At 37.5% G+C, this 12,094-nt stretch overlaps 1 protein-coding gene across 1 annotated transcript; it reads right to left on the bottom strand.

The window, feature by feature from the left end:
- Positions 1–42: 42 nt before the first annotated feature.
- Positions 43–4,354, bottom strand: gpr101 (G protein-coupled receptor 101). Its single transcript, XM_083560086.1, has one exon. The coding sequence runs from the start codon at positions 3,457–3,459 to the stop codon at positions 2,173–2,175; it is 1,287 nt and encodes a 428-aa protein (XP_083416212.1). The 5' UTR covers positions 3,460–4,354; the 3' UTR covers positions 43–2,172.
- Positions 4,355–12,094: the final 7,740 nt, after the last annotated feature.

The following is a 12,094-nucleotide window of genomic DNA, read 5'->3' as shown; positions in this document are numbered from 1 at the left end:
AGAGAGGCGTGAGAGCAATAAGCAATGACGACTACGGTAAAGCTTTGTTTCAAGAAACTTTAATTGCTCACAGCTGCTACTGAGCTTCAGAAAATCATGTGAGCTATACCTAAAGATCGTGAAACAAAAATAAAGCACAATATAAATCATTACAATATTCATCTACATCGTTCAAAACAATTTATTTCTTAATATAAGTACAAGTATTTTTTAATGCCTTGCATTATAAGGATCTTATTTGATTACTCGTTTACTGTTTGATACTAAAGAGGAAGGAATGTTGGTTGAATAGAGTCATTAAGTGACTGTCGTGTGTGTGTGTTTTAACATTTACATAAAAATGGCAGGCTATAACCATGTTGAAAATACGAATGTCGAAGGTTCATCCTATAATCCTTTAATTTAGAAGTACATTATTATGGGTTTGGATTTATGATGCTGTTCCTCTTATGTGCATTGTTTAAAAAAAAAAAAAAAAGAATAAATAATGAATACATTTTGATTCAATTCAATTGATATAAATAAATTAAATAAAATATACAGTGCAAGACATCCCCAAGACCAGGGACTGCATAACCATAAACTGATTTCCAAGTTATGTGGGAGGTACAAACAGTTGTTTCATCTCTTTTCCTAAAACATGCACCTTTTATAAGTGTCATTATTTGGCCCACGTGTGCTGAGACTGTAAGCTTAACAGTCTGGATTATAATGCATATAAAAAAATAGCAGACACACTATTGACTATATTGTGAAAAACAGGTAATGTGTGTCCTAAGGCTATGCCACTTTAATAAAAGAGTCAGACAATTAATAAACTAATATAGACTGAGGTTTTTTTTGTCTATAAAGAGGAAATGTTTCCAGTGTTTATATTCACTATTCACTAGCCAGTAGTGAAAGTCTCGTCAGCCTTTTGATCTCCCTGGTTCATCGCTTAACATGAATGAATATTGCTCTGGCCTTTACTTGCTAAGTAGGGCAGCACAAAACAAAATTCATTAAGCATTATTGTGATATTGGTTTCAGCCAAATACAAATAAATACTGCACCATGGATCATGTTGTGAGCATTTTAAACAGGGCCAGAAGTATGTGTGCGTATGTGCCACTGAATTCAGATGCAAAAAAGGTTTTCCTCATGCTGTGGTACACTCCAGATCATTAAGTGCCCATGAGGATTGGTTCCCATTTGAACATTAGTTGAGCATACTTCATTATGTTTTTCTTAAAGGCAGTGAGATACTACACAGCCCTTTAAAGACTGCTTTAGAGCCAGCAAAGGTCATTTCAGTGGTCAGGAACTAAGCCAATGTGCACACTGTACTAAACCTTGCACACTGGAGGCTTTCATGAGGAACACCAGCAACCGCCACATGAAATCAGGGTTTCAGGTAAAGTGTAATTGTCGGTTAATTTTCCAGCATTGCATACCTTTAAAATTTTAATAAACTTTTTGTGGAAATTTTTTCTTGCTCACCTGTAATTCTGATGTTCTAAAACCCATCTGCTTTTGTTATCGTTCTGAAACTCGTTCTTTTTTTCCCCCACATTCTCATGTCATGCAGCTGGGGCACCACAGCAAGACTTACATCTCAATGTTTAAACATCAACGTTCTTCCTTTTCTTTAAAAATGTTTGGACCCAGAATATGTGTTTTGGTTGAATTTACAAATATTGCACATTGCATCACAAAATAACATGTAAATCCCTACTATATCAAAAAATAGTAAAAAATATACTACATTTAACATAGCTAGAACGTCATAATATTTCAATTTCCACAGGCCATCAAATACACAACCTTTTTTCCATTGAGAACATTGGCATAGCATTTCTGCAATGTGCAACCACCATTTACACAGGTGTTAACAAAAATATCAGAGATACAGGAGCTTTCTGTGTATTTAAGCCTTCGAATGCCACTTTTAAGAAACTGACAAATAGTAACTACTTACCACTATAGCAGCCAATAAACACTATTGTCTTATTTTTTTTTGTCCCCCAGGGCATTCTGACAGTCTAGTCATATACAGAGGTAAAATTGATGAAACCTCCTGGTCATTCAGACATCTTGAAGACATAAACTTATCTAGACTAATCAATACTGAGCCTGTCATGCAAACAAATGTCTTCATTTCTCTCAAACATGTTACATGATACTACAATAGCTTCACTTGATGCTATTCAGAGTAAGCTCCTTCTCAGAGCTCAGGCTCACAGACGTCGTCTCTTTGTGGCTCTCCCTTGATTTCCGGGTTATTGGTGAGGATGATGATGTCCCTTCCTCCCAAGTCTGGAGCGAACATATGCGGGTCATGTGGCTGGGGATATGCATCTGTGCTGACCTCCCATCTGTCACTGTAAAGCAGCTGTCCACAGCCGAACCTCTCACTGGATGGGCCTGTCCACATCGTGGCCCACAGAGCAGCGCCAAGAACTCCTTGCGCACGCTGCGGTGCATGTAGCCGTAGATGTAAGGGTGCAGGCAGCACTGCAGGAAAAAGAGGACAAGTGCCAGTGAGGCTAGCCATGGTGGCACAACAGTGCGGGAACTTATGGAAATGGTGCTCAAAACACTGTACGGTCCCATGCTAAACACATAGGAGGCCATGATGACAAAAACCACCCTTGCTGCCTTGCAGTGGTAGTGGAAGCGTCGATGCCTGTTCCTGGCAGGATTTGTGGCTGTGAACGAGCCACCTTCATGTTGGGACTGCTGTTGTTGCTGCTCGTGGGGACTGGACACTAAGTCTGGAGGGTGGTTCGTTTGAATAGGGTGCACCAAAGCATTCTGCCGCCGGGCTGCCCTAAACACCATCCAGTAGCAGCCAAGCATGATGGCCACAGGCAACCAGAAGGAAAGAGTGGCCACCAGTGCTGAGTATGAGTGACTGGAGGACCACACCATGGTGCAGGCATTATGGTGTCGGTCAAAATCAATAGCTCCCCAGCCATAGAGAGGTGGGGTGCTCTGCAGCAAGCTCAACAGCCAAGTAAGAGCGATCAGGTTAGTGCCCAGGTGAGGTGTCATGCGTGTAGGATATGACAGCGGGTGGATAATGGCCAGGTAGCGGTCCACTGATACGACAATAATAGTGTTAACTCCAGTGAAAGCAAAAAGGTGCATGAGCACCACCAGGGCTTGACACAGACGGGTGTCCAGTGGCCAAACCTCAGGTACAGTGGCAGCAATAACAAATGGCATTACAAGCACCGTTTGTAGAAGATCAGCCAGCAGTAAGTTGAGCACGAAGCGGTTGGCCACATGCAATAGCTGTGGCTTCCTTTGAAACACCAGCAGAACCACCACATTGCCAAACAGAGACATGCACACAATAGCTGATAGGGCCACCATCTTCACAGCGCTGCTTGTCAACGAGGCTGGCTGGAGGGCACCAGGGTCCCAAGGCAATGCACTCAAGTTATAATTCATAATAGGATCTTGCATTGTGGGCATAGTGATGCTGATTAAGTGGGTGACTATACATGTGGCGGCTTCGAACACCCCAGCAACATCCTCCGACAATCTGACTAGGAGTTTAAATACAGTGGAAGTGCACCGAGGGTCTACATTCAACAGAGTCCATCATTTTGTTCAGCTATTTCCACAACAGAAATTCAATATGGTGTACCAGGTCCGACTTACATTCTTGGATCAAATGTAGCAGAGGCACAACATAACAGCTACTTGTCTCGTTAGACTTAAAGCTCCTTAATATTTCTTCGGCATATCTTCCAGCACGCACGGCTGCCTAAACTGTGATCTTTAATCCGTTTTCTCCTTTGCAACGGTGACAAAACAGCTGGAATTCACAGCTGTCAAAATTCCATTGTTAAGCCATTCTCGGATTCTCTGCACACAAAGAATCTGTCGCTCTCTCTCTCGTCGCTGTCCAATAATAATAAAAAACGCCGATTTTATTTATTTTTTTTTTACCTTGCGACAGTCACCATTATAAGAGCTGTGTCTTCAGTGTCTTTAGTAGCATCATATCCAAGGCTGTGGCGTGGTGTTAGTCGTGTGTCCTCCATTGAGAGTGTGCCCATTGACGGCGCTGTGCTGGATTCGCGACGCTGCGCTCCCATTTCACTGATAATCAATGGCCGCGTTGTGCTTTTTTAATGCAGCGCACGTCTCCGATCATCGCCGACAGTCTTGCCTTTCCTTTTCTTCTCTCTCTTCCTTTCTCTCTCTCTCTCTCTCTCTCTCTCTCTCTCTCTCTCTCTCTCTCTCTCTCTCTTCTTCACGCTCACACTCTTTCCTTCCTATTTTGCTCTACTCTATTCTATTTCACATCGCTATTATAAAACCCTATATGAACAACATGCCCCTGCCCTACATGCAGCATAGCTGCTTTTCGATATAAAGCATAAATAACCTCAGATAAAAAAAGAACTGTTATTAGATAAAATAATACCCAATGAAAAACAATGAACTATTGGAAACTATATATAGTATATAGTATGTAGTATAAATATATATATATATATATATATATATATATATATATATATATATATATATATATATATATATATATATATATATAATAACTATAACTACAACTATATATATATATATATATATATATATATATATATATATATATATATATATATATATATATATATATATATATATATACATATATGGGGATACACAGGGGGACTTGAATGAGTTTGTGATGTACTAAAGATTCAATATTCTTGAAATCACAGATTTGGAACGAACAACTTGTCTTGCTATGGCTGATAGGGTCATCCCTTTGGCCTTCATCTGGACAACCTGCTGCCGGAGGCTTTCAGTCACTTTAGAACGGCCCACCATCATGCAGAGTCAGTGAAACTGGAAGTTAGGCTGCCAGGTAAATAGGGGTTGACAGATAATCAAGGAAATTAGCACCAGGTTCCAGATTAACACCAATAACTGGGAGGTATCTGAAAGTGTTCTCTAATTTTAATCAGTGTTTTTTTCTGCAAAATAAAGTTTTTTTTGGAAATGCCTTAGTTTTTTTGTGGAAAAGGTGTTCTGGTAGCATGGTATAGACAGGACAAAAACTCCTTCAACTGTTGAGCAGAGAAGATGACATTATTTCAGAATTGTTTAATTGTTTATAAATTGTTCTGTAATTTTGTGATCTGTAAATTGTTCTGTAATCTCCAGTGTGTGTGTGTGTGTGTGTGTGTGTGTGTGTGTGTGTGTGTGTGTATATATATATATATATATATATATATATATATATATATATATATATATATATATATTTCCTCCTCATATAATTTAAATAATTTTATGCTTGCAACTATCAACTGTGCTTGTTAGAGATACATATTATATTTGTATAAAGCCGCTGTCATAATGTCTTGTTAGTGCCAGGTGCTGTAGTGCTGGTTCTATTTTATTTATTCACTTCAACATATACAGTGCCTTGCGAAAGTATTCGGCCCCCTTGAACTTTGTGACCTTTTGCCACATTTCAGGCTTCAAAAATAATGATATGAAACTGTAATTTTTTGTGAAGAATCAACAACAAGTGGGACACAATCATGAAGTGGAACGATATTTATTGGATATTTCAAACTTTTTTAACAAATAAAAAACTGAAAAATTAGGCGTGCAAAATTATTCAGCCCCTTTACTTTCAGTGCAGCAAACTCTCTACAGAAGTTCAGTGAAGATCTCTGAATGATCCAATGTTGACCTAAATGACTAATGATGATAAATAGAATCCACCTTTGTGTAATCAAGTCTCTGTATAAATGCACCTGCACTGTGATAGTCTCAGAGGTCCATTTAAAGCGCAGAGAGCATTATGAGGAACAAGGAACACACCAGGCAGGTCCGAGATACTGTTGTGGAGAAGTTTAAAGCCGGATTTGGATACAAAAAGATTTCCCAAGATTTAAACATCCCAAGGAGCACTGTGCAAGCGATAATATTGAAATGGAAGGAGTATCAGACCACTGCAAATCTACCAAGACCTGGCCGTCCATCTAAACTTTCAGCTCATACAAGGAGAAGACTGATCAGAGATGCAGCCAAGAGGCCCATGATCAGTCTGGATGAACTGCAGAGATCTACATCTGAGGTGGGAGACTCTGTCCATAGGACAACAATCAGTCGTATACTGCACAAATCTGGCCTTTATGGAAAGTTTGCCACAAGCCACCTGGGAGACACACCAAACATGTGTAAGAAGGTGCTCTGGTCAGATGAAACCAAAATCGAACTTTTTGGCAACAATGCAAAAATGTTATGTTTGGCGTAAAAGCAACACAGCTCATCACCCTGAACACACAATCCCCACTGTCAAACATGGTGGTGGCAGCATCATGGATTGGGCCTGCTTTTCTTCAGCAGGGACAGGGAAGATGGTTAAAATTGATGGGAAGATGGATGGAGCCAAATACAGGACCATTCTGGAAGAAAACCTGATGGAGTCTGCAAAAGACCTAAGACTGGGACGGAGATTTGTCTTCCAACAAGACAATGATCCAAAACATAAAGCAAAATCTACAATGGAATGGTTCACAAATAAACATATCTAGGTGTTAGAATGGCCAAGTCAAAGTCCAGACCTGAATCCAATCGAGAATCTATGGAAAGAACTGAAAAATGCTGTTCACAAATGCTCTCCATCCAACCTCACTGAGCTCGAGCTGTTTTGCAAGGAGGAATGGGCAAAAATTTTAGTCTCTTGATGTGCAAAACTGATAGAGACATACCCCAAGCGACTTACAGCTGTAATCGCAGCAAAAGGTGGCACTACAAAGTATTAGCACTACAAAGTATTAACTTAAGGGGGCTGAATAATTTTGCACGCCCAATTTTTCAGTTTTTCATTTGTTGAAAAAGTTTGAAATATCCAATAAATTTCGTTCCACTTCATGATTGTGTCCCACTTGTTGTTGATTCTTCACAAAAAATTACAGTTTTATATCTTTATGTTTGAAGCCTGAAATGTGGCAAAAGGTCGCAAAGTTCAAGGGGGCCGAATACTTATATATATAGATAGTTTTATTTATCAAATCACACACACACACACACACACACACACACACACACACACACACACACACACACACACACACACACACACACACACACATATAAATCTTTGAAGTGCAACAAGACTCAAAAGGAACACACCCTCATCTGGCTGACTTTATATTGAAGTGTGATTGTAAATAATTCAGATTAATAACTGTTTATAACTTTTTAAACCTTTTATAACTGTATGGTCAAATATTGCAGTTGTGTAACCAGGAAATTCACTGTAGTTTTAAGATAAAGTCTGTTTTGTTAAAGGTATAAACTGTTCACTGATGGAAACTGTAGGTTAAGTAAGAAAGTTATCATAGCGGTTGTAGGCCATGAATGCACAACTGTTCGTATCAACTGTAGTCCAATGCCATCTTTGTGGTTTCTATGTGGTGCTATCCATAGTGATTTTGTGTATTTTTAAGCTGTCCATGTAAGGTCATCCTCACAGCAGCAGTAAGTGGTTTCCAATATAACTTATTGGAAGCATTACAGTATTACAAGCCTGAACAGGTCATAGGTCTGTATTCACAAAATGTATTTTGTTCTTCTTTATTAAATGGTGTATATTTGCTGTACTGTATAATAATAGATCTGGAACATATTCCAGAAATGCACATTGAATAGGCTGCCACTTCACCATAAATACATATCCAAAACGAAGGACAATTTAAAGTTGTCAAAGTACCGACCATGTTTTTGTTTACTGATGTGGAAACTCAGGCAGAACAAGTAAACAGAGCCCAGGATCGAGGAGTAATTACTTACTTACTACAGTAATCTGCAGTTTAGTGCTATTCCACTTTACATACTTTCATATATATATTTTCATATACAATTTATATATATATATATATATATATATATATATATATATATATATATATATATATATATATATATATATATATATATAAATACTTTTTTGTAGTGCATGCAAAGGTCATACTGCAATTCCATTTACAGTCACAAAAAGGTAATTTAATAAGCATTCTAATGAGCAACAACAAAAAATCATTTTATGTTGCAACATTTATCATATATATTTAAGATTTTCGTTTAGATTTTAAATATACAATGTAAAAATGTGAATATTTAACTTGCTGATGACCTGGGATTGTTCACTTAATTAATTATTAAATCTACTTGTGGCCTGTAGTTATTAAATATACAAATTAAAGAATAATTATTTTTATTTTAAACATTGTAACATCTAAAAAAGACAAAATAACAATTCAAGCTAACTCGTTGGCTAGACACAAACTTAAAATGCTTGCTAAATTAAACTCTCACAGTAAAAAGGACTAAAAAGAACACATCAACAATGGCTAACCTTGACAGCACCAAAGGTAAATATATAGTTAGTGATTGTTTACTCATGTCTATATAATAAACCATTCAAACCCTGTTCAACTGTTGTTTTTGCTCCGCCAGTTACTAATGTTTCACTATTGTGGCAGGCAGCTGTCATCTGGTGGTTTACTGAGCAGAGTAAATATCAGTTTTTATAGAATTTGAATTACCTTCCATCTTCTCCATGCTGAAAAAAAAAAGGTCATTTCTTTTATTCTTAGTTTTGATCTTAGTTGTAACCTTTATAGCTGCAAAACATGTATAAATGAAAAGACAATGCTATAGCACATATTGAATTATTTTCTCAGATGTTCATCTTTGCTAGTATAAATAGTCCTTACAGGTATTTTAGACATTTTTCTTTCAACCAAATTATCTGGGAATGGTTCATTTCTTTATTCAAATCCTTTGTGTGTTTTTTATCACCTTCTCATCTACAGAATAGGATTTTAAAAGATCAATAAGCAAAATAAATGTTCCTTTAATAATGCATTTATTTTAATGCCATTCAGGCAGATGCTCTCATCCAGAGCAACAAACAACTGAGTAGTTGAGGGTAAAGTGCCTTGCTCAAGGACCCAGCAGCAACACCTTGGTGGTGCTGGGATTTGAACTTGTGAGCTTCCAATCCAGAGTCCAATGCCTTAACCACTAAGCTACCACTGTAATAATGCCAATTGTAATATATATCTGATACCTCTCTCTCTCTCTCTCTCTCTCTCTCTCTCTCTCTCTCTCTCTCTCTCTCTCTCTCTCTCTCTCTCTCTCTCTCTCTCTCTCTCTCTCTCTCTCTCTCTCTCTCTCTCTCTCTCTCTCTCTCTCTCTCTCTCTTAGGTGACTATGGTAAATCTCATTGTTTATCAGGGGATGACCAAGGCTCATTGCTCACATTTAGCTGTGCAACAAGACAAAAGTCCACATTCATTAGTTTCTGTGCATGTTTTCCACATGTTTGTGGGAGTTTTCCTTTTTTTTCCCATACATACCAAGAGGGCAACTTGCTCTGTCTAACTGTCACAACATGTGAATGAATAAACGATTGTATGCATGATGCTTTGGAACGGACTTGCATCCCATTCATACTATATTCCTGCACTCTTAGTAGAAAGTACAATATTAAATGCAAGAAATCAAAGGAAACATATTTTAGTTTTGGTGATGGCTAATATGCATTTAATAGAAAATTATCTAATCAGGAATTCTTCTCGGTGGCATGCAATTAAGAGAACCTGTTTTTGTTTATAATGTTGACAGAAAGTCTGAAATATCTGATTGTGATATGTAATCGGATATTGCTCTCGGACACACTAAGCATGTTAGCTAGCTAGCTCTAATATAAAAAATATTCAGACAATCATGATGTCATGGTTTGAAATCATGTGTGCTTTTAAGTCAAGCCAATAAAGACTCCAAACTTTACCGTGGTTGCACGTGTAACTTGATAAAATGATAAGGAATGATAAGAAATCAAACAACAATACTTTAGAACAAAAATAATGACTTTAAACATGTTTTTTTTCCCATTGTGCCTTTTTTGGTCAGTGTCCTTAGACATAGTGACCTTGAAGCCAGAGAACGCACAGTAAAGGCCAGTTGGAAAGTGGGTCTAACTATCATCTGCTTATATTAATGCCACTATACATGCACAATACATGTGGATTATTGGTATTATGAGGCTCAACTATTATTTCTAGCCCAACACAAACATTTCAATCGACTCATCAATCTTTACTTTTTATTTATCATTGAGAAACAGAAATGAATTTATTCAAATAATTGATTGTAATTCAATAATTTGATTGGACAATCGACTTTTCAAGACTTTTCTGATATTTTTTCTTTATATTCACTAAACTGGAAATATGCAGGGTGCAGATAACCACTAGAGGGCCTAAGAGACGTTTTTGCTTTTGACTTGCTGTTACGACGTTAATTCAAATAGAATTTTAAGTTGTTGTGCAAATACGTAAAAAAAAGCTAATATTCCTGTTTCCACTTAGGATGCACAGTGATAAGCTGCCACTAGACGGCAGTTGTTGCAGCCCTTCTAAAGTGCTGGGAGCTTTTTGGTCAATAATAAAAAATAAGTGAACAAAACCAGTCAACAAACAATTACCTTCCTGCGTCTTTATCATACGCACCTATCGATGTATATTTTGTGAGTATTTCGTTTCAATTTAATTCAGTTTAATTTAGTTCAATTCAATTCAATCCAGGTTCTTTGTATAAGACGTATAACAATGGACACTGTCCAAAAGCAGCTTTAAAGAGGTTATAGAATATACATTTATACGTTAGTGCCTATAGGTTTAGTGCCTAGAAGTTTAACCCTTTTAAGTGCATCCCTAATAAGCAAGCCAGTGGTGGTGGTGATAAGTAAAAACTCACAGAATTGGTATGAGGAAGAAACCTTGAGAGAAACCAGACTCTAAAGAAAACCCATCCTCATATGGGCACAGAATATCCATTGATTGTTGATGTTGGTGTGCTATTCAGTGATATACATTTTAAGTAATAAATATTTAAGTGACTTAACTACAAAACTGTTCATTTAAAGTGCAGTCCTAAGCCATTGGTGTAGACTATTTATATTAATTACAATCCAAATCCATCCTCGTAGTTCTTGAGCTGCTTAAGCATGATTTAAGCAAGTTTAACATGAGCATGGCAGAGAGAGAGAGAGAGAGAGAGAGAGTGTGCGTGTGTGTGGTGTGTGTGTGTGTGTGTGTGTGTGTGTGTGTGTGTGTGTGTGAGAGAGAGAGAGAGAGAGAGAGAGAGAGAGAGAGAGAGAGAGAAAGAGAGAGAGAGAGATAAGGATCATTAAGTATCCTTAAGTATCCTTACATAATAGTTAAAGACACTGGGTGTAAGTAAGGACCACTTATGGCAGCATAACTAAAAGAGAGAGCCCAAAGGCAACACAAACATGAGGGATTTCTGAGATATGAAACAGCTGCCACACTACTGTCCATAAACCTGAGTAAACGCACGAGAGTGGGGGAGTGAGAGTGGGAAAGAGCATCCAAACATTCCAGTTCACCAAAACACTCTATATCCATGATCCCTCCAGATCTGCTCCTTCACCTAAGAAAAACCTACTGACAAAAGACTTGACTAAATAAAAGCTTTCAACCTTGACTTCAACAACTGATTAAGGTAAATTAAAAAAAAAAGACTTTTAAATAGCTTATGGAACATGAACAAACATATTTCCCAATACCTACATTAAAGAGCAAACACATTTTTCAATAGCTACATTAAAGATATAACTGGGGCTCTAGATACTTATGAACCCATGTACTATTGTCTGCAGGGGTTTAAGCTTTAGACAAACCTGAACGAAGATACTATTATTCATGTGTTACTAGAACATTTTTGGAATGATTATTGCATGTTTCTTTGCAGTGGAGCTATTCTGTTTATTAACTGTGTCCTCGCTAAAATGACCGCACAGTTTTGTGCTAATGAGTCTCCCAAATGATTTCTGTTCATGCCTCATACAGTGGGCATAGCACTGTCAGTAGAGGGAGTGCAGGCGCCTCATTAAGTTAAGAATAAATTAATCCAAAAGAAAATTGTTTGTTGATTGTAACAGTATGCTTGTAAAACTCAATGCTTCAATGTCTGGTTCAAGCTTAAGTGAGTGAAACCCTTATGTTGGTTTTTTAGAATAGAGTTTTAGAAGCTGAAATTGACT

The sequence above is a fragment of the Silurus aristotelis genome (genome assembly GCF_946808225.1).
Source record: "Silurus aristotelis genome assembly, chromosome: 14".
Taxonomy (NCBI): domain Eukaryota; kingdom Metazoa; phylum Chordata; class Actinopteri; order Siluriformes; family Siluridae; genus Silurus; species Silurus aristotelis.
This window is presented reverse-complemented; position numbering and strand designations above follow the sequence as displayed.